The 25,571-nt window shown below is 45.7% G+C and overlaps 3 protein-coding genes across 11 annotated transcripts; 2 read left to right on the top strand and 1 right to left on the bottom strand.

The window, feature by feature from the left end:
- Nucleotides 1-620: 620 nt before the first annotated feature.
- On the top strand, nucleotides 621-4,125 carry LOC108888707 (dynein regulatory complex subunit 4). The gene is made up of 11 exons (XM_018684817.2): nucleotides 621-749; nucleotides 847-939; nucleotides 1,386-1,583; nucleotides 1,934-2,140; nucleotides 2,223-2,277; nucleotides 2,353-2,558; nucleotides 2,977-3,144; nucleotides 3,231-3,317; nucleotides 3,391-3,600; nucleotides 3,687-3,752; nucleotides 3,827-4,125. The coding sequence occupies exons 1-11, from the start codon at nucleotides 747-749 to the stop codon at nucleotides 3,944-3,946; spliced, it is 1,413 nt and encodes a 470-aa protein (XP_018540333.1). The 5' UTR covers nucleotides 621-746; the 3' UTR covers nucleotides 3,947-4,125.
- A 733-nt stretch (nucleotides 4,126-4,858) lies between these two features.
- On the bottom strand, nucleotides 4,859-21,973 carry kif16ba (kinesin family member 16Ba). Of its 8 annotated transcripts, none has more exons than XM_018684840.2 (28): nucleotides 21,365-21,973; nucleotides 19,880-19,949; nucleotides 19,687-19,800; nucleotides 19,327-19,443; nucleotides 18,131-18,228; nucleotides 17,877-17,986; nucleotides 17,633-17,775; nucleotides 17,384-17,552; nucleotides 17,163-17,294; nucleotides 16,904-17,079; nucleotides 16,732-16,797; nucleotides 16,568-16,627; nucleotides 16,370-16,489; nucleotides 16,244-16,295; nucleotides 15,946-16,083; nucleotides 15,733-15,815; nucleotides 15,559-15,647; nucleotides 14,888-14,920; nucleotides 14,520-14,573; nucleotides 13,083-14,435; nucleotides 12,840-12,989; nucleotides 12,421-12,526; nucleotides 11,608-11,655; nucleotides 11,242-11,304; nucleotides 7,504-7,626; nucleotides 6,610-6,699; nucleotides 6,444-6,527; nucleotides 4,859-6,347 (listed from the first exon to the last, which is right to left on the bottom strand). In XM_018684840.2, the coding sequence occupies exons 1-28, from the start codon at nucleotides 21,409-21,411 to the stop codon at nucleotides 6,186-6,188; spliced, it is 4,050 nt and encodes a 1,349-aa protein (XP_018540356.1). In that variant the 5' UTR covers nucleotides 21,412-21,973; the 3' UTR covers nucleotides 4,859-6,185. The 8 variants fall into 8 exon arrangements, with proteins under 8 accessions (XP_018540356.1, XP_018540357.1, XP_018540358.1 ...); XM_018684841.2 differs by having other exon boundaries at nucleotides 11,242-11,289; nucleotides 21,365-21,850; XM_018684842.2 differs by lacking the exon at nucleotides 11,608-11,655 and having other exon boundaries at nucleotides 21,365-21,850.
- A 140-nt stretch (nucleotides 21,974-22,113) lies between these two features.
- snrpb2 (small nuclear ribonucleoprotein polypeptide B2) lies at nucleotides 22,114-25,004 on the top strand. 2 transcript variants are annotated; one of them, XM_018684844.2, is made up of 7 exons: nucleotides 22,114-22,239; nucleotides 22,880-22,951; nucleotides 23,072-23,244; nucleotides 23,335-23,469; nucleotides 23,751-23,786; nucleotides 24,430-24,518; nucleotides 24,614-25,004. In XM_018684844.2, the coding sequence occupies exons 2-7, from the start codon at nucleotides 22,888-22,890 to the stop codon at nucleotides 24,771-24,773; spliced, it is 657 nt and encodes a 218-aa protein (XP_018540360.1). In that variant the 5' UTR covers nucleotides 22,114-22,239; nucleotides 22,880-22,887; the 3' UTR covers nucleotides 24,774-25,004. The 2 variants fall into 2 exon arrangements, with proteins under 2 accessions (XP_018540360.1, XP_018540361.1); XM_018684845.2 differs by lacking the exon at nucleotides 22,114-22,239 and adding an exon at nucleotides 22,311-22,335.
- The last annotated feature ends 567 nt before the right edge of the window (nucleotides 25,005-25,571 follow it).

Here is a 25,571-nt window from a genome sequence, read left to right as displayed (position 1 = left end):
TGTTAGTGTTTAACTGTTCTTCATCAGATCATTAGATTATTATTACTGTTGGATTAATGTGTAAACAGTGTTTTACTGATAGTTGTTCGAGGTGAAGCTGAAACTACAGATGATTTTCACCATGAATTCAGATTATTTTCTCAATTAATTCATTGATGTTTCGTTTGAGAAATATTCATCACATTTACCAAGAACCACGGTGAAAGCTTCACATTGTAATTTAACACGAGGGAAAGTCACTAATCTTCACTTTTGTGAAGCTGCAATTTTCTTAAGTTAACAAATCATTTATTAAAATAGTTTTCTGTTAATTGACTGGATGAAAAAGCATTTCATCTCGAATTTTATCTATTGTCGGGTAAATTCATCTAAAATAAAATATAACAATCATATTTTGTAAACTCGTAGTGTGTTTTTCCTTCATCATTTTACAGTAAGTGTTAAAGTAAGTAAGTTAAGTAAAAATGTAGTTAAATAAAACAACGAAGGATAGTTTATTTGTTTTTTACTTTTGTTTATATATTTTAAAATTCTATTTGTTTTTCATTATTTATTGTTTTGTCCTCACTCATGTTCAATAAAGTTTTATTTAGAAAAAACGTCACTGGCGGTCACGTGATGACGTTGCTATGACGGCGGCTTTTGTTTACATGTAGCGGAGAGCTCAGCTAGCTAACAGCTAACAGCTAGCTTTAGATTGAGGCTGCTCGTCGTCTCTGGAGGTTTGTGAAGCTGAACCTTTAACGATGGTGAGTTTAAACACTGACGGAGGAGCACGGTTAGCATGTGTTAGCTTAGCATCGGTCGGTTTAAAATGTGGTTTAATAAACGTTGTTTTCTCTGCAGCCTCCGAAGACTAAAGGCAAGAAGAAGGCCGGGAAGGGGAAGTCCTCTGCGGTGGTGGACGGTCTGTCCACGGAGGAGATGAGCAAGGACCAGGTCCGAGCTGCTGGACGATGCTAACAGAGCTAACGTTAGCCTGGAGAGGAGAGGGTTCCGGGATAAAGACGTGTTTCTGTCAGAACGAGCCGAGTTACTGTGAAGTTCACAACACTGGTTCAGTTTAAACCGAACAGAACCAGGACCTGAGCCCTGATGTTAGCTGTTAGCTGTTAGCTGCTGATGGTGAAGCCATCAGAGGAACAGGTGCAGGATCATTTATGTCCATTTAAAACCATCAGACTTGTGTCTGAACTGAGTCTCAGTCCTGCCTGCGTCCAGGTTGTTAAAGGTTCAGTGAACTAGTTTCTGTTGTGATACTGATCTCAGCTCAGTAAATGAAGCTGTGAACGATCTTACTTCTCCTCTCTGTGACTTTCCAGACAATAAACCTACACTGAACAGTGTGTGTGGCCTGTGACCTCTGACCTCTCTGTGCCCTGCAGCTGGAGGAGCACATCATCCGCCTGCGGGAGGAGCTGGACCGGGAGCGCGAGGAGAGGAGCTACTTCCAGCTGGAGAGGGACAAGATCCAGACCTTCTGGGAGATCACCAAGAGGAACCTGGAGGAGGTGAAGGACGAGCTGAGGAACAGACGGAGGGAGAGGGAGGAGGCGGAGGAGCGCCACCGAGTGGAGATCAGTGTGAGACACACACATTTAAACACACACTTCACTCAGTCTGATACAAAACACACCTTCTTTTAAAGTCAGTTTCACTGCAGTGTTTCATACATGAGTTTGAGGTTGTTCAGTTTTTAAATGATTCAGAGAGAATTAGAGAAACTCCAGAAACAAAGAGGAAATCAATAATCAATCAGATGAACGTGATCAGACCTACTGTAAATATTTTAGATCTATCTGCTCCGTTTATTCTGAAACTTCCTGTCGAGCAGCAGGAGGTCTAAACCTGCAGGTCACGAAATAAAGAGATTTTTAAGCTACAGAAACCTGATCACACCTCAGACGTCGCTGACTCACCTGGTGTTTTCCAGGTTTACAAACAGAAGCTGAAGCACGTCCTGTCCGAGCAGCACAACACCGTCTCCGAGCTGAAGATGGACGACGTGGCCTCGGCCTCGCTCGTCCAGAACCAGCACACGGAGTCGGAGCTCGGCCTCTGCAGGAACATTCACGGCCTGGAGGCGGACTGCAGGGAGAGGAGGCTCCAGAACCAAAACTGCATCGAAGAGCTGAAACTGGTGAGTCCGGTTCGGTCTTCACACTCTGACTCGGTTTCATTTCTGTGACAGAGAATCACAGACGCCTTCTGATTCTCCACAGAAACACCAGGTGGAGCTGATGGAGCTGACGAACGACTGCGACAGGAGGATCAGAGGTGAGTGGACCCGAGTCGCTGTCGATCAGACTCGGTCCTGATCTCCTAACTTCACTTCTGTCGCCGTCTGAACAGAAATCGAGGTCAAATATCACAAGAAGATGCAGCTGACGATGGAGGCGGAGGGCAAGCGGCGGAAGGCGGAGGTCAACGAGCTGGAGGACCGGATGAAGAGTCGCGTGGTGGCTCTGATGCAGGAGAACGACAGAGCGCTGAGAGGAGCGGAGGAGTATTACTCTGCTGTTCAGAGCAAACTGCTGCTGGATCAGAAGCTGCTGAAGGTGAGAGACGCTCAGTCGTCAGGAGGCGGCAAGGCCCCGTCACTCAAACACCTCCACATCACCTGTTCATGTGTCATGTGACTGTTTGGTCCAATCACGATCTACTGATCACACCTGCAGAGGCTCTGTACAGGAGCTGTTACCTGCAGTTCTACAGATTAACAACTAAACACAACCTCTAAATCCACATCTGTCAAATCTGCTCTGTGTCGTGTGGTTTTATATCATTAACAATAATTAAACTGACAGGAGAGGACTCAGTTAGCTTCTCTGTCATCAGCAGCAGAGACACGTTTAAAGAAACTCTGATATTATGATGAAAACTGAAGCTAAAAGTACCAGTCAACCTCAGTACGTAACGTAAATAATGAACAAAGTGCAGGTCGTTGTTGGATTGCTGTCTTTCTTCTTTGTGCAGGAGGAACTTGCGGAGGTGCAGAGGCAGCATGCTGGAGCAGACAGAGTGCTTTCAGCAGCTCAGCAGGAAAACAAACGTCTGCGTGAGTCTCTGCAGGAAGCTGAACAGAAACTGCCCGAGCTCCAGAAACAGCTGGAGGAGCACAACCAGGCCAGGACCAAGATGGCGGTGCGTTCACAGAACTCAGAGCGCATCGTGATCTTTGCAGTAGTTGAATTCAATCTATGAACCTAATCAAAGAAACTGTCCGACAGGCGGCGAGAGCTCGAGTGAAGGTCATGGAGAAGGAGCTGAGAGATCTGACGGTGGAGCACGAGCTGCTGCTGCAGGCGTTTGAAAAGGTAACGTCACTCTGTCAGGTGAGCTCCTCCTCCCTCTCGGCCCGGCGGGCGTTGACGTGAACGTTGTGATCAGGTTCAGCAGGAGCGAGATGAGCTGCTGAAGAAGCAGACAGAGGCCATCTTGGACCTGCAGCAGAGGAGCGGCCTGAAGGAGCTGCTGCTGGAGAGGAAGATGGCCGCTCTGACCGAGACTCTGGAGAAGAAGGAGGCTCAGCTCTGCGCCGCGCTCTCCGCCTCCACCGCCGAGCAAACGGCAGGAAGCAGCACCGCTAACAAACTCGAGGTGAGACTTCATGTCCAGTTTTTATTCTGTCTTCAGTCCTTTAAATGATTTCTGAGGTGCAGGGTGTCAAAGTGTTTTTCTTGCAGGAGATCTTGGAGTCTAAACAAGTCACCATCAGCACCTTAAAGGAGGAACTGGCTCGAGAATCTAAGGTGAGTTTCATTTATTCAGAGTGTGATCACTGATCAGCACTTTAATTCACCACTGAATGACCCGTGATCTGCAGGAGTACGACGACCTGCTGCAGACCTGCAGGGAGAGGCTGAAGGCTCTGGGCGTCCCTCAGTACGACTTCCCCTTCAGACCTGCAGAGCAGATCCTGAACGCACCGCCGCCCAAACACTGAACCAGCACTCAGCTGCTTCACCTAGAAACTTCTCCACCTCTCTCTCATTTCATCTCTTCATAAAGTCGCAAAGAAAATTAAACTGTAGATTTTCTATGTTTTGTATAAATTTATCCTGTTTTTAAATATTTGCTGATGACGACAAATGAATCTCAACAATAAAATTATTTTTGACTGGAGACATTTTAATTCGTCTGCGTTCATTTACCTCTTTGCTTAAGTTAATTTGTTTCATTTAAACCAAAGAAAAATAATTTGCTTAACAAAGGCTAAAAATTCAACCTGTAACATTAAACCATTGAAGGTGAACTGATTCAATCGTATCTCAGACTAGCTGTTGTTAGCAACAGTTGATAACAACGCTCTACAAACAAACTTCTGACTAGGCCAAACCTAAAGATGCTATACGTAAGTTTTTGCTATCGCTACATAGCTAACGTTAGCATTAACAGCCGTTTACTCACCAGTCAAGAGGAAACATGAGTTTACGCTCAAATTCAGTCCAGAGGTAGAAAACAATGTTAACTCTTGTTTTGCTTCTAGTTCTGTCACTTTTCTTCTACCATAGTTAGCATGCTAACCAGCTAGCCCTGGCACAACTAACCTGTCTCTTTTTTTCTGTAATTTTGCCTCTTTTCAGTCTGAAAACAAGAAAAAAAATGCACAGTACAGTTTAAAGTCATTTCTTGGCCAATCAGCAGCAACTTCCTGAAGTCTTGTTACTGTTTCAGCCAAAAAAAAGTCAAACAAATAAGAACAAATAACATCACAAGCTAAGCTAAGCTAAGCTAAGCAGCTGCTGTCAGTAGCTTTGTACTGTATATAGCACACAATCCTCCTCTCTAACTCTGCAAGAAAAAATAAAGTTAGTGTTGATCAGCAGGTAAGAAAACAATCACACAGTCTGAACTCTATGGTTCATTCCCTTTACTGACATTCAATGCCAACAGTTTACATTTCATACAAGCATCATATAGAAAACTATGCACATTAATATTTACATTGTATTTACACACACACAGTTTATGGCTTATGAAAGAAGCAGTCAGTGGTTCATGTCCAAACACATTCGAATGAAAGTCGAGTGGTTTTAGGTCCAAACCTGTTTAACTGAGTCTCTGCTGGAAACATGGAAGACTTTAAAACCTGTTAGCTGCTGAGACAGAGGACTGAGGTGGTTTAACTCTGCGACTGGTTCCTTTAAATATATGATTATTTCAGAGGTTAGAAACAGTTTACGCTACATTTGGATGGAGTCACAGTGAAGAACAACAACAGTCAGTGTTTTAACCTCTGCTGATGGTTTCAGACGCTCTCAGTTTATTTCTCGCGTCGTGTTTTAATGTTATTACTGCGACTAGCTGCCTCTTCTCGTGTCGGACAGCTGTGGCACATGGTGGAAAAGTTTCACAAACCACAAACCTTTAACTCTGAACAGTCATTTTTTTCTGTTTTTTTCTGGCTGCTTTATTTCTAAACTGAAAACATCCATATAAAGAGATCATGAGATTTGGGCATCAAGGTTTCTGCCCTCAGTGATTTGTAAACAGGAAACTCATCTATAAAATATCAGAAATGACAGAAAAATGCCCCGGGTGAAGTCTTCACACCCACAGATATTGATTCTAAATGAAGAAAACTAATGAATCTTGACGTATAAGAAGCTGAAACAGGTGAAGTTTGGGCATTTTTGTTTGATAAATGCGGTTTAATTAATCAACTAATTGTTCCAGCAGCAGATCAAACTGTGATTGGTGGTTTTAAACTTTCTCCACTGAGCTGCACAGGGAATCGAACCCCCAACCCCCGGCAGTGTTAATGTTTGGTTCTACCTTTAGTGTTGCACATCTGTCACTACATGAAGAAATTAAATATCATAGCTGCGTGTAAATATATTAAATAGAGCTGTTTATTGCCTGAATGTGCTGAATGCCTTTGAATCTAATAAAGTGTTTGTTTCCATCGACTGAAAAAGTTCTTGTGTTACAGTTACATTATTCTGTGGATATACTGTGACTCTTTAAACAGAGCTCTGAATTTCCTACTTTAACATTCATGACTTCCACGTGGACGAAGAGCTGAACAGAACCAGGTTTGAGATCTTCGTCTCACAGGATGACGGGAGGTTGGAGAGGAAACTGACCTGCAAGTTTTTCCCTCCTTTGACCTTCTGAGGCGATTCTCGGGAAAAGGCACCGAGCAGTTTTTATTTTGTTTTGGTTTGGAGTTTGGATCAGACTCAGCCGGTGCCGTGGCTGCCGTGCTCGAAGACACCCTTCTTAAAGAACGGCGAGAACTCACAGATGGTGCGTTTGGACAGATGGAAACCGCCGTCGGCGTCGGTTCTGAGAGGAGAGCTGGAGGACGACAGCATCACCCGGAACAAGTTCCTCAGATAACGCTGTGAAAAAAAAAAAACAGCACAGAGTGACCTTCCTCCTCCAGGGTTCACTTCTTTCTTTTATGTGTGAATAGAAACTGTGGTGAAACGTCTTGCCTCCAGGTGATTCCGGCGTTCAGCGACCATCCGTTCGTCTCGGTTTCCAAACAGTTTCTTCGGAGGGAACTCGAGAGCTGCCAGCTGAAACACAAAGACACAACAAACTTCCAGACAAAGTCCAACACTCGACATTCTGAACTCTGAGTCGATCAAACCATCTCACCTCTGGATATTTTAATTTGAGGCTCTTGTGCATTTCCCGGAAGCGACTGTAACGTCTGAACACCGTCCACGTCTCGTCCATCACAGTGATCTGATGGAGGAGAGAAGATGGATGCAGGAAAGGGTTGACGCACAAAAAGGACGACTGGATAAATCAAGATGCAGGCTGTTCCTCTAGTCATAACCCAGATCTGATATTTTCGTCAATGTAGAACTCAGGACCCAGTTTCAGCTGATTCTCATTAACATTTATGGTCAAATCTGAACCTGATAAATTCCCTTTCACAAGCAAAGAGGAATTTGTGGCGTTTTGAGGGTTGAGTTAGTACGAACGAAATGTACAAATTTACTAAATTAAGCCTCGAACCATGAACTTGATGTTCTAAAATCTAAGTACTTAAATGTGGCTGACTTTACATCACCACCATCAACTAACCTAACAAACTGTAGGCAGCCATGTTATAACTAAAACAAGGAGCCTCAGATAAACAAAACATACATTTTCACAAAGCTGAAAACAGGCTTTTATTTATCTGAAGATGTGTGAGAATTTTCTCAACCTTTAAAGGAGCAATTAATCCTACAGTTTATATGAAAAATTAAAATCACCCAACTTGGAGGTCCATTTCGACTGGACAGGAAAAAAATGTAAGCTGAAATGTAATGAGTAACTATAGCTGTCAGACAAATATAGTGGAGTGAGAAATGTAAATGGAGTAGATGTGTCAGGTTGAACAACACAGAAATAACTCTGGTAAAGCACAAGTGACTCATATTTATACATAAGAACAGTACTTGAGTAAATGTACTTAGTTACATTCCACAGCTGCACGTGAGAAGGACGGACAGGTGAGAACGTGAACGAGCAGAACAGAGAGAAGAAGAACGAACTCACCTTCACCTCGAACTCAAAGTGCTCGTCCTTCCCCTGCCCGCGGAGAACGTAACGAGGAATGCTAATTTTAACAGGCTCCTGGAGGACGTCGCCACTCGTCCCGAGAGGGCGAGAGACCAAGTGCTGCAGAGGAAGACATCGATAGAAAGGAAGAAAAACAGGAGAGGAGTGTAAGAGTAAAGGGTTGAATTAAAAAAAATACAATAACTGTCATGAATTAACTTCTGATCTCAGAAGAAATTGAGACAGATTCACACGATAAGAATCATATTAAGTTCAATCTTTATTATTCTGTTTACACAATAACTGTGAAATTATAAGGCACACTTATTAATTATTCCTAACTGAGCGTATTTTATTTGTAATCATTTAACATCATCACAAATCCTCCCATTTTCTTCAAGTCATGAGATTACAATGCAGCTGCAAAAGTGACATTAACATTCTTCTCCTTTTGATGAATAACCATAAGATCAAACATTCAAAAACAAGAATAAACAAGAATCATCAACAGGACTAAAATAGGAAAAAAAGACATTTAACTTTAATAAATACAAATAAACTTTTTTATCTTCATTCAGTATTTTCATCCATTCATTATGACTTCATAGAAGAGATTACAGTGAATACATGCCAACATGATCTGTGCTTCTGGCCAAATCATACAATTACATAAACAGAAAAGTTTTAAAAAGTTTTAAAACATTTAAAAAGCTCTTTCATGTCTGTTTTACACAATAACAAATCACCTTTCCAGACAATATCTCTGAACTTTTTTAAACACATCCTGAAACAACTGAGGTGTCATTTCAAGAGAAATGAGAATGAAACACTTGGACACTGGAAGTGGAGTAAACTGCATTCATACATGAATTCAGGTAGAGTCCACCATTATGTGTGTAACTCATGTACACAGGTGGTTAATCAACATCACAGCTTCTGAGGTACAACCAAAGCAAAGTTTCCAGGAATCACACTCATGACTGTGATCAGAGTTGGAGGGCACTTCAGCAGAGCCGAGCTCCAGCTCCACCTTCTTCTGTTGAGGTTGTGGTTTGTGAGTTGTAAACATGATCTCTACCACCAGGCAGTTGTCATTCTGCCTCACAAGCAGGCACCTGATGTCTGATCGCTTGCGGAGTTCAAGTCCCTGAAATTGGGGGTGTACAGGGATCAGGCTAGTGCCCCGCGGCGCCGGGTGAAAGACGCCATCCTCCCGGAGAAGAGCTACGTGAGTGTCGGTCATGAGGAACTGGAAGATGGTGTCCTGATGCACTCGGGTGGAGTTCTTGACCTTGACACTGGTGTAGAGCAGAGGACAAACATCAGCCAGGGAAGGTTTGCTAGGACCATCTATGTTCCCGTGGACAATGTAGAGCAAGTCTGCGAGGACTCGCTTGAACCTGGAGGTGACGTGAAGACCTCTGTCCAGGAAAATGTCAGGAGCACTTGACATCCAGTCCAGAGAGAGGACCATGAGGTCATCAGAAAGTAACGGGTGACTTTCAGTCCCTTCAGAGAACTTTTCAGGAGCCAGAGTCTTCAACAAAGCCTTACAGAACTCCTGGGTGAGCTCTTTGCTGTGGGTGAAGACAGCCAAGACGGCGTCTTCGGTACAGCTGATTATACGAACATGCTGCCCCGCCAAACCAATCTGGACTTTCTTGATTTCAAGGAGATTAAAATGATGAGAAATAGCCAAGGTGTCTTCAGAATCTGTGTCAGCTGAGACTACAATTATGTCCTTTTTGGACAAAAGCAAGCACCCAGGGTTTGGGACAGGTTGCTTAGTGCTGGCTGTTTTGAGCCAGAAGATACTAAGAAGTTTGCCAACTTGCATTTGAGGAGACAGAGATTCCAACTTTTCTGTAATCTCCCGGGATGAAAATGTCTGTAGCTGAGACAAGGCTGGTGGCAGCTCGACCAGCCTCTGATAAAACACTTCAGGACTGGTGTTTTTGAAAGAGGACACAGATCCCACGGGCCATCCTGAGATACCTGGGATCGTAGACCTGCCGGTATTCTGGGGAAGATTAAGGGCACAATCCCTCGACAGATCAACCAAACGGACCTTGTTTTCTATGTGCATGCAGGATTCTGGCTGTGGTTTCAGCTGCACTCGATGAATCAGTGGCAGTTCTTTGGACATCATGGTCACGTAATGAGAGAGTACAATCTTCATTTCACCCACTCCAACATTTCGAATGATGTCTCGAGTGCCCTGTAGCCTTCTACCAGCATCTTTGTACGCCTTGGACAGTTTTCCAGCAAAATATCCCAAAGCATAGCTCCTGTTGGCCGCCACTTTCTCAGCTTTTGTCTTTGTCTCTTCTTTTATTTGATTATTAACAGACTCCTCAGACTTCTGCTTAGATGTGGTGTCAACATTGACAGAGTTTTGCGACTCTGACAAATAATCACCAGACAGCTCTGCATCTTCTACAACCCCTGTGTCACATGTTTGGTGTTTGACTTTTTCCTTTGAGTAAGATTCATTCACAAGCAACTTTTTAACTCCGCCTCCAACCTTTTTAACGTCATCAGGAACACAGTGGGCAGAATCGTTTCTTCTTTTATCAGTGATATTCTCATTTTCATCTAATCTGTTGTTCTTGTTTGTCAAGTTGATGCAAAATAACTTGTCCTGTCCAGTGCCACAACGATTAGCTTCTCCTAGAGGAATATTCACTCTTCCTTGCCACCTTGAGTATTTGCCATCATCTTTACCAGGCACTTCTTTTTCAATCAAGACCTCAGCTGTGGATTCTTTTTTATCTTCTCTCTGAAGCTTTAAGAGGTCGTTTTCTTCTGATGTGGTTTCCTCGACCTTAGGAGGAATGTATGCCTCAAGCTCCGTTGCAGGCAGGAAGCTAGACCACAACCCACAGGTTCTCTGTGTGCACAAGGGGGGAGTCCATGACTACATCGTCAAGAAGGATGTCAAGGCTCTTTGAATTAAACTGAAGTCCATAATTCACCCCAATGAGAATTACAGTTCCTCAATCACCAGGTGCACAGGTGGGTTTTAAGTGATTCAAATTTAACAGTGTTAAGAGGTCTGACATGCAAATTAAGATGCCAAGAGTACAAAAATATTCTGAACTTCTTTATGAAAACTTCAAATTCCAATCAAACGTTGGGCAAAGCAGCATTTGCAAATTATTCTTATGACTAAACCCTTCTTTGTGACAAGATGGGTGGTGTTTCTACTATTCCTAATTATTGTTTTTAAGCTTCTGGCTCATGCCCCACACAGCTTGCATCTTATGTCATTGAACAAAGGGCGTCTGCAAATACTGTTTTACCTTTGCTTGATTCTGCACTATTTATAAAGGACTGCAACCTGAAATACTACATTTTGACTGTTAGTTACTTTCCATGCAATGGTTTGTTAACATCTTTAAGTGGAGAATGAGCTTCCTTTCCTTTTTGTCTTTGTCAAAATAAAAGTCAAACCAAACTGGAATGACTGATGATTTTAACTATAAAACAGAATGTGTTTGCATTTGGCAACTCTGAAGATTTAAAATGGAAACCCATTCACCATTTCTTTTAAAATTATATTTAATATCTAAAATTATGAGGAAATGTGTTCATACATAGTTTATATTTAAATGATAACAAGCACATAAACACAAAGATACAGAACCACTGCTTTTTAAAAAGTGGAGCAGGAGTACAGATTTTTTATGATTGATTATTCAACAGGAATAAACAATAATAAGATACAGGACTTACCTCATATTTAAGCCTCCTTGGATTAATGTTCTGCAACTTTTCATCATCCTGTAAAGAATAAGACTAAACATCAACAGATGATGTCAGTGTAATCAAATATTAAATATAAACTGAGTTAGATATCATTAATCAGCATTTTTTAAATAACTGAAAATTATAATTCTTCTACCTGATGAAAAGAAAAAGGGACCAATTAAACAAAACTGGGGGAAATAAAAATCAAGGCGGTGAAAAGAACAACAAACCAAACTGAATGATAGAAGTTTAATAAGAGTCAATTCATAACCACTCTGGGGGAAATCATGCAGATTACAGAGGAGGGAAAGTCTGATTGTGACATAAAGAGCAGGTGGATCCTGGTCTTACCTCATCTGTTAATCTAACAGAGCTACAGTCGCTAACTTCCTCCTCCTCCTGCAGGGTTAAAGAGCTAAGTGTCAATTTTAGATTTTACAGTGGAGATGAACCTCCACTTGACTAAAGTATAAAACCTACCAGCTACAGCCACAACTGGTCAGAACGGTTATAGAAGCAGTGAGTTACTGTGAATGACTCCTTTATTCGTTGGAACAGGTCACTGTCTTGCCTATTATTAATGTGTAAACTTATATTTCAGACTTTATAGGTTTCTTTTCTCTTGATAACTGTAAACTGGACTCAAGCAATCAGTGTTAAATGGTTATTTTCTCTATAAAATGTCATAATGTTACAGTTTCCAAGGTATTGTCCAAAACCCAAACATATTCAGTTTACTAACAAAGGACAAGGGATCAAATTCTTCTTTGAGAAGCCCAAACACGTAAATGTTTGGCTTAAAAAATGTTAATTATCAAGACAGTCGTTGATTAATTTTCTGTCAAACAACTAATCAATTAATTTGACTAACTGCTGCAGCGCTACTGATCACAATTAATGTTCTAGAGCAAAAACCTCACAACTGGAGAAAGCAGTGACGAATGAGTCCAAACTGACACATCCTCACATTTGAGAAACTGGAACCAGAAACAAATTCAGCATTTCTGCTTCAACTATGACTTTAACTGACAATAAATCAAAAACCAAAAAGCAGCTGGATGCACTGAACAAGTGAAGGTCTGAACACACAGCAGCAGCAGCTTAATAAAACCTGACAGGTTAAATAAACTGACGGAGCGATGACCTGAGTGAGATGTGTCTTACCCTGAGAGATTCACAGGACTCAGACAGATCCATGTTGCTGCTGCCGTTCAGAAGGTTCATCTTACGTAAGCGTCGTTGCACCTCCTCCTCAATGTACGCGTTTATCCTGTCACGAAGGACGACGGAGAACCAACATCAGAGATAACGAACTTATTAATGAGAAATTAAATAGTTCAGTCACAGTACCAGAGAACTGATTTAACTGTGGGGAGTATCTTCCAACTAATTTCCTGGAAACTTTTCTCTAATTTCATGACAGTTAGCACCAAAGTGAGTTGACCTTTCTTGGAAATTATGAGGAAAGCTTCCAAGAAATTAGCAGGAAAATTCTGAAAATGAAGAAAATGAAGTGTTCCTGCAGACTCCTGGGAGATCAGGGACACAAACAGAAGCTGTTTTTCTGCAGTAAAAAGGCGTACCTGTCGTCTGACAGCGGCAGCAGTGTGTTCAGACTCTGGATGTGGCTGACTGGAGAGCTGGTTTTCTCGTCGTTGCCGATGGAGTGAGTCCTGTTGTTTTCTTCCCCTTCGCTGATCCTCTGCCTCAGCTTCTGGATCTCCCGCTCCACTCTGGACAGAAGAGAAAGAGGAGACGATGAACTCTCTGTTAGAATTCATCTTTGTTTTCACATCAGAGGAGAGGAAACTCCTGCTGACTCTGACCTCTGCTGGTCCAGGTCGGACCCCCTCAGGTTCCTCTGGACCGAGCTCTTGTGTCTCTGCTCCTCGGTGTCGGGCTCCAGGGAGACGCTGCGCCTCAGGGCCGAGTGCCTCCTCTCCAGCCGGGCCACCGCCTCCTCCATCGCCTCCCTCTGCTGCTTCTCCTTGGACTCCAGGATCTCCTTCTCCTTCCTCCTCACCTTCTCCTCCTGCCGGGCCACGTTGGCCGTGAACTCGTAGGTCTCCTGGAGCTGCTGGAGCTGCTGAGCACTGTGCCAGTGGAGGTTCAGTTTCTCCTCCTTGTCCTCCAGCTCCTTCTCCACCTGGTACAGCGTGTTGTCCAGTCCCGGTGGACTGTCGCAGTTCCCGTTGCTGCCTCCTCCGCTGCGCTCCAACATCTCTGTGGCTCTCTGCTTTTCCTCGGCCAGCGCGGGGAGGAGGCCGTCGGTCAGGTTGGCCAGCTGCCGCTCCTTAAACTGCAGCCTGTGCTCCGCCTGTTTGACCAGCTGCTCCTCCTGGCAGATGGCTGTAGCATCCTGCGCCCCCTTCTCCTGCGTCTCCTTCAGCTGCTGCTGTCTTTCTTTGAGGCCGTGGGCGAGGAGCAGCACCGTGTTACGCTCCGTGGCGACCTCCTTCTCCAGGCGTTCCCTCTGCTGCCGGAGCCCCTCCTCCAGCTGACCCAGCTCCTTCACCTGAGCCGCCTTAAAGTCTGTGTACCGAGCCTGGGCAGATCTCGCCTCCTCGCCGGCATCCTCCACGTCTGGCCGCTCTCCGGCCTCTTTGGCGCGGAGGAGCCCTCCTCTGATCTCGGCCAGCGCCCGGCGCTCCTCCTCCAGGCGGCGGGCGTCCTCCCGGGTCAGCAGCGTAGCGGCTGCCTCGTGTTTCTCCCTCAGCTGCTCCTCCAGCCTCCCCACTAGACTCAGCTGCTCCCGCTCCTGCTCCTCCAGCCGCCGCCGCTCGGCCTCCAGACGAACCTTCTGCTCCTCGCGCTCCCTCTTCAGCCTCTCCAGCTCGCGGTAGATCTCAGTCTGCTCTGCGGCCTCCTGCTGCAGCCGCTGCTCCTCGTCCTGCTCCTCCTCTGCTTCGCCCTCCTGCTGCTGCTTCCTCCGCCGCCACTGAGGGTCCACCGCCTGGACTTCGGAGCGTCTCTCCTCCTCGAAGCGCTCCTTCTCGGCCAGGAAGTCGCGCAGGCGGCTCTCGATGTCCTGGCTGCGGCGGCGGAGGCTCTCCTCCTGACGGAGGATTCGCTGGTGCACCTCCTCGGACTCTTTCCGCTGACTCTCCACCTCCTGCTGGAGGCGCTCCAGCTCTGCCTTCTCACTCTGCTGCTTCGCCTCCATCTCCTTAATCAGCCTCCTGCAGCAACAACAACACACACAAATGAATTAATCCTGGAGATGAAGACAAAACAAACTCTGACGGTTCAGATCTCTGTTCTACCTTTTCAGCTCCAGTTTCTCCAGCTCTTCTCGCTGCTGTCTCTCAAACTCCAACCTGAGAAAACAAAAACCTCCATCAGCTCAGTTTAATCTCATCAGGAGAAGAACTCAGACATTCGACACCACAACGAGTAAAGTGAAAGCAGCACTCGACAGGTGAGATGACAAGCTTCTAATGAAACGCCAGGCGATGTGAATAAAAAAAAACAAAGAAGCAATGACATGTTTTCTACTGTCAGACAGAAGCAGCAGGGTGACGTGCAAAATCATAAGACCAGACGATGAGGGTTCAGGTTTAGAGACTGGACGAGTCAACACACGTCTTTGTGTCAAAAACGGGACAGACGGGAAGTAGACGGTTGAGTCTACCTGAGGAAGACGGGGCCCTTCTCAGTGAAGAGACTGTCAACAGGACAGGGTGCAGAGTTAATTAAAGACAACAGGAAGCTGAGTTTAATCATCTGAGCTCAGAGTGGACTGATCCTCCTCTGCATAAATAACAACAGGGAAACAAATCTCTGTCTGCAGCTGTAGACGTGTTGAAACACATCATTTGGTTTTGGCTTCAGGCGATAATAAAAGCAGGGTTCATCCTCTGGAGACATTTGTATTCATATTTCATAGTAAATCAACATTTAGATCTCCCAGTCTGTCCTGAGAGTCAGCATTAGATTAGATTACATTTGATGAAGGATTTGATGAGGAAAGGTCAAAGGGTCACACAAATCACTGGGGTTCATCCTCTGGGGAACAAGAATGTCCACAGGAAAATACATAAGCTCAAACATCGCTGTATATTTTTCTTACTGTAAAGAGGAAGAAGAAGGAGAGGAACTGTTGAGGGACAAAAGTCAAACTCAGTTGAACAGAGAATGAAGCAGCTCAGTGATGAAACTACGCTCTGAAGATTCACTGCTGATGAACATCAGAGACTGAAGCTCTGAGAGTCTGAAGTCAATCAGTCCTGGGGGGTGGGGGGGTGGGGGGGTGCAGGGTCTGAGCTGATCATCTCATGCAGCTGATGGTTTTACTTCACTCACCCCGGGTTGTAGAGCATCACAGTGGAGAGGTTTTCACAGGACTTAGACAGATCCGTCATCGACAGACTGAAGGTGGAGAGGAGGCCACTCTGAGGGGGGAGAGGTGAAAGGTCAGAGGTCACAGGAGAAAGTGAGGTCATGAGGTCTGAATCTGTTGAGACGACGACCTCTCACCTTTCGTTTCTCCCTCAGCTTGGCGGCTTCCTTTGGGTGGTTGAAGCGGAACATGTTGGTCCTGCCGAGCAGAATCACAGCACCTGGACAACAACAACACAACACTTAACACACACTGGTCTGTCACACACACACACACACACACACACACACACACACACACACACACACACACACACACAAAGACAAATGATCCTGACGTTCACTCGTTACCTTGGTTGAGCTGCGACGGCTCCGTCACCTGGACCCCGTTAACGGAGCACTGAGCTCCGCCGAGCGGCACCAGAGTCACCGTCCCGTTCTGGTTCTCAAACATACAGTGTTCGCTCTCCAGGTCCAGACCGTGCAGGACTGCAGGGAAACAACGTCTGACACGTCACACACTCTCTCACACACACAGCCTCACTGTGAACTGATCTGCATCCAGTGAAAATATATTCCCCCAAAATCACTGACACACTTTGGAGCCTCCAGTAGAATCTAAAATAAAGTCCAGTGTGTTTTTACTCACTGATGTCCTGCTCTGAGGACGCGTCCTCTCTGCCCACGTACGTCCGTCCCTCCTGAACACAAACACAGACACTGTTTACAGTCTCAGTAATAGAACACTGTGAGGATGACCAGGTTGACCTCTGACCTTCAGGTGGTACAGGATGATGCCGGTGCTGAGCAGGTCGTCGTCGATGCCGATGAGGTGAGGCAGCTCCGAGTCCAGCACCACGCCGATCCCCTCCTTCCTCAGAGCCAGAGTCTCCTCCTGCACAGACAGTTTGACTTGATTCTCTGGTGCAGGATGAAACTGAGTCTGAGTGAAAAACCACAGCGGCTTTCTCACCTTGAGGATGTTCTGCGTCTCGTTCCATTTGTTGGTCCACTCTTTAGTCAGCTCCAGGACCTGCAAACACAAACCCAGAGAAACCACGTCATCAGATCACATGACCTTCAGATGAATGTGACTTCATGTTCACAGGCTGCAGGTTAAAACACGACATCACTCACTCTGGCTTCGTTCTGGTGAAGTTTCTCCTCCATGCTCAGAGCAGTGGGTGAATCCAGGAGAGCGATCTGACAGAAAGAATTGAATGATTAAGACAGACTCTGTTTGAGTTCAGGTTTGTTTATCATCTGAACGTCCGGCTCGTTCCTCCTCCTCCTCTGCAGCAGTGTTTACCTGGTTGCCCTGAACCAGCAGCGCCTTCAGGCGGGCGATCTCCGCCCGCAGCTCTCGGATCAGCCTGACGTTGGAGTCCTCGTTGATGGTCGGCTTGTTGATGATGTTCTTGGCTCGGTTGGCGTAGCGCAGAGTGCTCAGGGTCTCACCGTAGTTAACGTCAGCAGGGGAAACGGCTGCGAACAGAGTTACATCTTATACTTTCTGTTTCTATTGATACAATACTCAGACATGATGAGAGGGTTGTTGTGCGTCTCACTGGCGATCATGATGGTCTTGGAGTTGCCGCCCAGACTGTCCTTCAGCAGCCACGTCAGCACCGAGTCTCTGTAGGGGACAAACACCGACTTCTTCTTCAGGTTGGTGTTGACGGCGTCCTGCGTCATGTCGGCTGCAGAGGAAGAGGAAACGCAGCAGAGCAGTTACACACCGAGTCTCAGTCTGCCTGTAAACACATGAAGAAGACCGAGTGTTTCTGACCCAGAGCGGAGATGACGTTTCCCAGCGTGACCAGCGACTTGTTGATGTTTCCTCCTTCTTTCAGTCGGACGCCGGTGGCTCCGGTGGCGTCGGCTCGCTCGCTGCCAGCCAGATCCACCAGGTGGATCTTACTGACGGTTTCACTCGGCATTTCTGCGTCGAACTTGGCCTGAACGCACAGATCGACACGTATTTATTCAGACCGTTCTCTGGAGCGGAGACCTCCTGTCTGAGCTGCACGTGACCCACCTGTGTGAAGTTGATGGTGAAGATGGCGTGCGAGCGGCTGCTGACGTCGTTCATGCCCGTGCTGGCCGTGGTGCGGTTGATGTTTCCGGCCTCCATCAGCTCCTCCACGTCGCTGTAGTTCTGCACCAGGTGTTTGGACAGATCTGGGATCAGGACACAGGCGGCAAAGTGAGGGGGTTTCACGTTAAGAAGGTTCATCAGTCGCAAACAGTCACTTGAACTCAGACCCTGGAGTGGACTTTACCTTCTACATACGGTCCGTCCTTGGGGTGCTCTCGGACTCTCAGGTTGTAGGTCTGAGTGGATTTCCTCCTCAGCAGGTCTCGGACTCTCTCGTTGTAAATCTCCAAGTAGCTGAAGACACAAACGAGAGAAAACACGACTTGAGGGTCAGTTCACTGCTCAGGATCTCACTTCTCTTTCACTTAAAGAGGCTTTGCAGTTCTGTCTGCAGATGTTAACATCTGTTCATTAACCACAGTCTGTGTCTGTTCTCACCTGACTTCTGTACGAAACGAAGCTTCATCCCATCGCGTCGACTCAGAGATTCGACTGAACAAACCTTCACAGATCCTCGGGATCAAACCTGCGTCGCCCTGAAACGAGACGTCAAACACAGCGAGGGGGATTCAGAACGAGAGGAGGAGGAACACTGGACAGAATCACAGCTTTCATCCTTCTCTTCAGTCTGTGGTTTGTTTGTTTTCTCCTGTAAAATGTTCCTCAGCTCTGCTCAGTGAATAAAGGTTTACTCTGAGGAACCGGCCTGAAGTCCATCTGATAATCCAGCTCACAGCCGAGCTCAGACAAGATGTCTCCTCACCTCCTTCACATCCAACACAGAACTCCACATGAACAGATTCTGACCTTTGACACAGGACTGAACCTGAGATCAGGAGCTCCAGACTTCTGCAGTTAAAACCTCAAACCTGTGATTTCTCATGAAGCCTGACTGCATGAATCAAGGTTAGAAAAGAACCAACAGTGTGACGAGGAAAACTCTGTGCTATGTCGAACAACAAGAGTGAACCTGGCAATCTTTCAGTGGTGGGAGAAGTAATCAGATACTCTACTGAAGTAAAAGTACCACACAGTAACACAGACACACTAACAGATGGAGGCAGTGGTATTCCAGCAGCTCCTGGTTAAATCCCTGTTTTTGTCAATGGAGTCTGGCAGAGATATGTAGAGATGTTTCTGGATCTTCCTCTTTAATAAAAAGCTCTGTCTCTGTAGGAATCCTGTCATCATGCTGTCAGACAGTTGGATCTTAACATTTGTGTCTAGAACATTAGAAAACCTAAACTCTGCTCGGTTTGAGGATTATCTGGTGTTTCAGGATGAAAACTCAAACAAAACACAGAACGCCACAGAACTGCTGATTTAACCTTTTGCCAAAAAATGTGAAAAGACGCCTGATGAATGTTGGCAGCACGTCCTGTGGTCGGATGAAACCGAAATGAATCAGTGTGTTTGGAAACGATCTGGACCAACAGAGTGAAACGTGGAGGAGGGAGAGGAGGTGTTTACACATCCTGAATGAAGAGATCGAACATGTGCAGCTTTAAGCACGGGGAGCATACGTCCAATAATCAAACAGTCCTTCACTGACGGCTTCAGACAGATCTATAACCTGACGTCTGAGTCTTATCACTGTGGAGATAAGAGCATGTGCAGTGTCAAACGTGTCTCACTGGATTTCCCATCATGGTGTAGCTCTTCCCTGAGCCCGTCTGGCCGTAGGCGAAGACGCAGGCGTTGTAGCCCTCGAACGCCGCCTTCAGCACGTCAGAGCCCAGGTCTCTGAAAACCTGAGGAGGAAAACAGAAAGACTGAGAGAGTTCCTCTGATCCTCAACACACCAGCCAGAGGAACATTCACCCTCTGAACAGACTTTAAATCAAAGGTCACATGATCACTGTTCATACAGAGCACAGGACATAACAGCACAGGTGTTTCAGAATAATATATTAGCTGCTAAGCTAATGAGCTGCTAATGGACTTTCATTGTTATTCAGTCAGTGTTACAGAGACAGAGGAACCAGTTCTGTTACCTTCTCCTGAGAGACGAAGGTGGAGCTTTTACAGTCGGACGAATCGTAGGAGAAGTCGTACGTGAAGGTTTTGGTTCGATCTCTCATCGAGTCTCCGGCGATGCCGTCGGGGATCTGAGGAACCAGAGCAGGAAACATGAAGAACCTGAAGAGCTGAGATGGTTTCACAGCTCAGGTGAAAAATAAAACTCACCTTCAGGTTGGTGATAGAGGTTTTGTTTCCTTCCATCTTGATGATGCATTTCGCCGTCAAGTCTTTTTCCCTGTAACAGAAAACTCTTTAATTCCAGACTCTGATGGTTTCTCCTGTGGAGAGTTAACTTGTCTGCAGCCTCAGAGACACGCAGCTGAATATTAGAGGCTGTCCTGCTGTTTTCTGCTCTGCCTTCACCAAACCTCCCTGATCCTCTCAGGTTCTCAGGTTGATTCCAAGGAACAAACAAAACTGATAAATCCCTGTTCAACCTCCTTATTAACCCACTCTGTACAATCAGAACCTGCTCTGAAGAATGAACACAGAACCAGAACCAGAACACTGACAGGAGGTCAGGACCTCAGAGGGTTCATCATCGACACAAACAGCTTCTTCTTCACATCCTGTTTTCTTCCACAAACAAGTCAGAAACATTCATTTATCATCAGGTGAGAAGAAGCAGAGAAACTTTTTCCTTAAAAATGACAAACAGTGAATTGATCATCTGAACTAATCAGGTGATCAGCTCAGTTTATAGACAGCGACAGGTTTCATTCATCCTCACTCTGAATGGTTTTTATTCTGCAGACAAACCTGTCTGACGTCAATAAACCCACATGACTGAGGCTGACTCTCGTCCTGTTTGCTCAGTGAAGTCTAATCTCCGGTCTCCACCCGCCTCGTCCTCAGAGAGACACAGAAAAGTCAGAGACGTGTCTGAGGCTCAGGTTTCTGAGTCTGGAAGTGTCTGTTATCAATAACACAACAACTCCACAGCAGCTTACATAACTCTGCTCTCATTATGAGCCTGTCATATAACAGGATCCGGTTCAACAGGAGCCCGGTCAGACTCTGTGACAGAGGTCATCACAGATTCATTTTATTCAGGAGTTCAGTGTCATTGTCCTTTGTTTCTATTCTAAACACAGGAACAAGCAGAAGCTGAGAAAATCATTTAAACTGTCAACTTCATGATGAATGAACTGATCAATCTGCTATAATCAAACTACTTTAATAACATGCTGATGATTAAAACACAGAAGTGATTAGTCAGCTGTTTGTTCTGTCCGGATAAACTCTGCAGGTAAGAAGCAGAAACAGGATTCATGTTTCACAGGTTATTAAATGAATGAATCAGCTGCAGCTCCGGACATGGCTGCAGGAACAGGTCTGTCCTGTCTAACCTCTGTTCAGCAGAAACACCTGCGCTGCCTCTCAGGTACAGACAGGTAAATCACTGTTGTTTCACATTAAACCACCTGAGTGAACGGACACTCCGCGGCTCAGAGGCCGAAAACCCTCCCTTTAAATAAAAAACCTGTGAGGACTTTAAACTGAGTCTGAGTCCGTTTTAATGGGATTTAACCAGCGGCTACATCTGGATGAGCCTGTTAGCATCACCCAGCAGCGACGCTTTAGCATTTAAACTTACAGAAACTGGACCTAAACAGATAAATAACCGTTTATTAAATGTGCTGAACTCACCGCCTGTTCATGGGCCTGACCCGGACCGCCACCCGAACCGATGCCATCGCACATCCCGCTGTTGTCCGCCCAGTGCAGCCAGTCGCTCCGACACTTAGCAGCTAGCCGTTAGCAATTAGCCTCCGGGTCAGCGGCGCTGCCTTATAACGGCTAATCAGCTAACGGGCTAGCCGGCTAGCAGGAGCCGCGGCGGGATAGAGAGGGGCAAAAGTCGCAGAGATAATCGAGCGACTGTACACTGAACTGAACAGATAGTGGCGGGTCGGGGGGCTGTGGGGGTGTGAGGAAGGGGGGGGGGGGCGAGAAGGTCGCCGCCGGTGGATAGACGTTATCGTGGTCCGGTGACGCCGCGTCGCTGTCCCGGTGTGGACCGGCTCTCAGCCATGGTTACTATTGATTAGCCGTTAGCTGTTAGCCTCCGAGCTAACTCCCACATGACAAAGGAGAAGCGTCAGCTGATACAAATATTATCTTTACACATGAGTGGAGGAGGAGACTGAAGTCTGACTGAGCAGGCGCCGGAGAAACACACGTTCAAATAAAGATTTTATCAATAAAACATGTTATTAATTTTACCTTTAAATATGCCTTTATAAATAAGAGAAAACATGAGCGATGTACAGTTAAATTCAGTCAGGACGCCAAACTGTAAAGGCTTAAAAAATACAACAGCACATTCATGAAATAATTGATTCTGATAAAAATATGAGAATATTTCAAATAATCCTCCAATGTGATAATATTAAACCAGCCTGTAGTTCCCCTCCTGACCTGCCGGTGGCGCTGCAGGTCAAACGGCGTTAAAGCAGCAGCAGGTTTTTATCGGCGCCACTGTGAGTTTCCGGTTTTACATGAGCGGAGTGAGTGGAGAGGAGGTGAGTTTAATGTTTATGTCGCGTTTTCTTTTACTCACCAACCTGCGGGTTGAGTCCGGAGCTGGACGGGCGGCAGTCAGACGTTTAACGGCTCAGGTTCGAGTAAAGATCACTGTCGTAAGAAGCACCGATAACGGTTTTCCTGAACGCTAGCTGCCGCTAAGCTAACGTTTTGAATGAATGTAAAGCTAACGCACGCTAACGTTAGCTTCAACTGAGCCACTAACCTGATCCACAGACGCGGTTTAAAGTGTTTGTATCCGCACATTTCATTAAATTAAAGCTGAAAGTGTTTAAATTAAAATCTCTGGTGTTATGAAAAGTATTGAAAAGAATGAATTCTTGCTAATTACACAACATTACCTTGTAAAATAGACAGATGGTACAGATGAAGTGGTTTATATATATTTAGCTTATTGTCCTGATTCCTCGTCAGTCATGGTTCAGATGAAGTCTATAAGAGCAGCTTGATGTTCCTGTTTTGAGTTGAGCTGTAGCCAACATTCAACCTGTGAAAACACCCAGAGAAAACCTGAAATCAGACACAGACCTCAGATCAGTCGCTGCACACGTCACTTTATAGATAAAACAAGACGATGACCTCAGAGAAATAAAAAAGTTAAACCTGTTGTCTCCTCAGTCTCCACCATGGATATCCGACCAAACCACACCATCTACATCAACAACATCAATGACAAAGTTAAGAAAGAAGGTGAGTGTGGTGTTCCTCGCTCTGTGGGTAATGAAGCGTCTGACTGCAGGTTGTTCACACTGAAGAATGAAGCAGCTGGTTAAAGTAAACCTGCTCTGTCTGTTTCCTGTTCCTGCTCAGAGCTGAAGCGCTCGCTCTACGCGCTCTTCTCTCAGTTTGGTCAGATCATCGACATCGTGGCCATGAAGACCATGAGGATGAGGGGTCAGGCCTTCGTCGTCTTTAAGGAGCTCGCCGCCGCCACCAACGCCCTGAGGCAGCTTCAGGGCTTCCCCTTCTACAACAAGCCCATGGTAGGCCGAGAACAACGAGCTGATGTTTGTCCTGTCCTCACAGCAAACAGCCACACGTCCTCATTTAACCCTCTCTGACCTGTTTTCCAGAGGATACAGTACGCCAAGACCGACTCCGAGGTCATCGCCAAGGTGAAGGGCACGTACGGCGACAAGGAGAAGAAGAAGGAGAAGAAGAAGAAAGCTCAGGAGCCGGCAGCCAACCTCACAAAGAAACCAGCTGTGGTGAGTGACGCGTCTAAGATGGCCGACACAGGAGAGCAGGGAGTCATTCTGGACTGAGAAAAATAAAACCAGAAACATTTGAATATTCAGACCAACCTCAGTTTCTGATCAACACACTGAGTCCGGTTAGAAATAAAACCTGCAGCTGCGACCTGAGGAAGATTTCCAGCTGTGATAAAAACAAACAGGCTGCAGGAAAGATTTCCCTGAACCTTTCTCTCATCATTTGTGTCATGTGACTAAATGTGTCTCCTTTAACATCATGCTGTGTTTGTCCACAGGGGTCAGCAGCACCTGTTCTCTCCCCTGCTGTACAGGTAAGACTGTTAAACATCAGCTCCATAGTTTTAGAACGTTCGCTCCTTAAAACAAATGTTTCAGTGTGTTTCTGTGAGTGAGAGCTGCACAGGCCTGATCTACCTGCAGTTTGTTTCAGTCAGCAGAGATCAGTCATGAAGCTCTGTGGATCTGCCTGTTAAAATCCAAACCTCTGACGCTCACTCAAACCTCGAGCAGAGAGCATGCTGGGTACTTAATGTGAACTGTAAACCCACAGAACCAGGTCACCTCTGTGAACCAGAGACATGAATGAAAACTAACTGAACCTTCACATGTTTCTGTTCTGAACAGAAGGCGACAGGAGGCAGTTTAACATCAGCCATTTTAGTTTGTCTTTGACTGAGAACAAATAAACCAGAGTTCTGTTAAACCTGAAGACCAGCGGAGCTCTGCAGAGACTGAACCAAGATAAACACACTGAACCTCTGCTCAGCAACCAGCAGAGCTGTGTACTGCTGTACCAAGACATTTCAATTCATGAATCCAGACTGAAAGAGACTGTGACTCAGTGAGGACTCTGTGACTCAGTGAGGACTCTGTTAGGACTCTCCAGCTGCTGACGTCCTCACAGGACGTTAAATGTTTTAATGGAAACTGATCAGGTCTCTGTCGTCTCCTCAGGTCCCAGACAACCCACCAAACTACATCCTGTTCCTCAGCAACCTGCCGGAGGAGACCAACGAGATGATGCTGTCCATGCTGTTCAACCAGTGAGTGCTGCCTTCACTGACCGTGCTGCCTTCACTGTCTGTCCGTCTTGAGCTGCTGTGTGACTGTGCTGTGTGTCTTTCTTCGTCCTCTGCAGGTTTCCAGGTTTCAAAGAGGTGCGTCTGGTCCCGGGGAAACACGACATCGCCTTCGTGGAGTTTGAGAGCGACACCCAGGCGGGCGTGGCCAAAGACGCGCTGCAGGGCTTCAGGATCACGGCAACCTGCGCCATGAAGATCACCTACGCCAAGAAGTAGCTCCAGGTCTGAGGTCTGACCGGACACAGAGACTCTGAGAGGGGGAGGGGGGCGGTCCCTGGATTTCCGTTGTGTTCGCTGACTCCTCTGATTTTTGTAAATCTTACAGAGAGGGTTTTTTCCTCTTTTCTTTTGTTTGATAAATCCTGAGCGGTGGTTCGTTGGGTCGAGAGAAAAATCTCTGGCCTCCTTCTCATTTTGTAAAATAAAGAATAAAAGTTTTTTACAGAATCTTTGTCTCAGACACGAGTTTTCCTCCAGATCCTCAGAAACAGACGACGTCACACAGAAAACCTGTAAACTTACATATTAGATGAATTAATATGAAGATATGAAGATTTTTTAGGGACTATTTTCAGCGGTGGATTAATCCATGTTTGGTGCTGCAGTGAGTTCATGAGCTCAGAGGAAACATCAAGACACCAGTAAAAATACAGACTTCCTCAGTAATATTTCATTTTTGTTGAGTATTTGATCTGTTGGAGATCTACTGAGGAAACCAGGTGATAGATTTAACAGATCATATCGCTCTTTACCTCCAGAGCAGCTCTGGTGTTGGTGCAGTCCAGTCCAGGACTCAGTCCACACTCGACTCCACATCAGAGTGAACTAATCTGATGCATCAGTCCACTGTCCAGCTGCTGATAGTCTGCATCAGGATAAGATGTTGAATCACAGATTTGATCTGTTTCAGGATTGTTTCACCCCTACTTTATATTTCATACTGTTATTTAGGAAACTGTGTATTTGTTATAACACACATACAGGATTTCATTCACAGATATTTGCAAATTCTAT

Source organism: Lates calcarifer, linkage group LG5 (assembly GCF_001640805.2).
Source record: "Lates calcarifer isolate ASB-BC8 linkage group LG5, TLL_Latcal_v3, whole genome shotgun sequence".
NCBI classification, from domain to species: domain Eukaryota; kingdom Metazoa; phylum Chordata; class Actinopteri; family Centropomidae; genus Lates; species Lates calcarifer.
Note: the sequence above shows the minus strand (reverse complement) of the source record. Positions and strands in the feature narration are given on the sequence as shown.

Coding starts and splice junctions, on each gene's coding strand:
- LOC108888707 (XM_018684817.2), top strand. Junction 2,278..2,352: donor CTGCGACAGGAGGATCAGAG/GTGAGTGGACCC, acceptor CCGTCTGAACAG/AAATCGAGGTCAAATATCAC. Junction 3,601..3,686: donor GCACCGCTAACAAACTCGAG/GTGAGACTTCAT, acceptor TTTTTCTTGCAG/GAGATCTTGGAGTCTAAACA.
- snrpb2 (XM_018684844.2), top strand. CDS start 22,888: ATGGATATCCGACCAAACCACACCATCTACATCAACAACATCAATGAC. Junction 23,470..23,750: donor TCACAAAGAAACCAGCTGTG/GTGAGTGACGCG, acceptor GTTTGTCCACAG/GGGTCAGCAGCACCTGTTCT. Junction 23,787..24,429: donor TTCTCTCCCCTGCTGTACAG/GTAAGACTGTTA, acceptor TCGTCTCCTCAG/GTCCCAGACAACCCACCAAA.
- kif16ba (XM_018684835.2), bottom strand. CDS start 21,411: ATGGCATCGGTTCGGGTGGCGGTCCGGGTCAGGCCCATGAACAGGCG. Junction 19,801..19,879: donor CCTCTATCACCAACCTGAAG/GTGAGTTTTATT, acceptor CTGGTTCCTCAG/ATCCCCGACGGCATCGCCGG. Junction 14,436..14,519: donor GAGAAACTGGAGCTGAAAAG/GTAGAACAGAGA, acceptor TTGTTGCTGCAG/GAGGCTGATTAAGGAGATGG.